General features: G+C 36.6%; 1 protein-coding gene across 1 annotated transcript; it reads right to left on the bottom strand.

Annotated features, from left to right (window-relative positions):
* Positions 1–56: 56 nt before the first annotated feature.
* On the bottom strand, positions 57–645 carry Pmar_PMAR005557 (conserved hypothetical protein; the record flags this gene model as incomplete). The annotated part of the gene is made up of 4 exons (XM_002770962.1): positions 57–193; positions 242–311; positions 359–451; positions 518–645. Coding segments are annotated over 4 exons (428 nt in total), but the record flags the coding sequence as incomplete, so codon positions are not given.
* Between the last annotated feature and the right edge of the window lie 211 nt (positions 646–856).

The following is an 856-nucleotide window of genomic DNA, read 5'->3' as shown; positions in this document are numbered from 1 at the left end:
ACCAACACCACCCACACTACCAACACTACCAACACTACCAACACTACCAAGGCTACCTTTGGGTTTTCTCCTTATTCAATGCCTCTTGAAGCCTTTCTATTTCACTATGAGCATCTTCTAATAATTTACTCTCCATCTTATCCCTTGCAATACTCTCCTCTTTTAATGCATCTTCCAACTTGGGTACATCTACCTACTATATTAAATCAATAGTGATGATGATGATAATTTATAATAATACCTCTATGCAAGTACGTAAGACAGACTCCTCTGTTGCTTCCTTATCTTTTAATTCCTCATCCAATTCATGTCTAATAATGATTATGTCATCTTAAATAGAATGTGAAGAGAATACTACCTCATACCATCAGTCATACTCTTCAACTTAATAACAAGTTCATTCTCAGACTCCCTCCTTGAACGTTGTTCCTCCTCTATCGCCTCTCGTAGCCTATAATTATCAGTATAACGTGATGCTGCTGCTGGATGATGGTACTACTAATACTGCCATAATTACCTCTTATCCAGATCTTGTAATCTTTTTTCTTGCGCTTTAGATATACCCTGAAAGTGATGATACTTGGTGTCATACTCACCGCCGCTACCACCATCACCTACATCTCTTCTATCCTTCTCTCCATCCATAGTCCTATCTAATCGTAGTATCTATTGCTATTTAATTGCAACAACAAGAAGCAGCAGGAGGAGGTGGAATATCTCGATAATTATTACATCCTCTTTCAAGATGTTAATATGATTGGACATATTATCTTGATGTTGATTCAATTTAGTATTAATATCAGAAAGATGTTCATTGAGATTGGCCAACCTATAATAATCACAACGAGTCGATAAT

Source organism: Perkinsus marinus (genome assembly GCF_000006405.1).
Source record: "Perkinsus marinus ATCC 50983 genomic scaffold scf_1104296964136, whole genome shotgun sequence".
NCBI lineage: Eukaryota > Perkinsozoa > Perkinsida > Perkinsidae > Perkinsus > Perkinsus marinus.
Note: the sequence above shows the minus strand (reverse complement) of the source record. Positions and strands in the feature narration are given on the sequence as shown.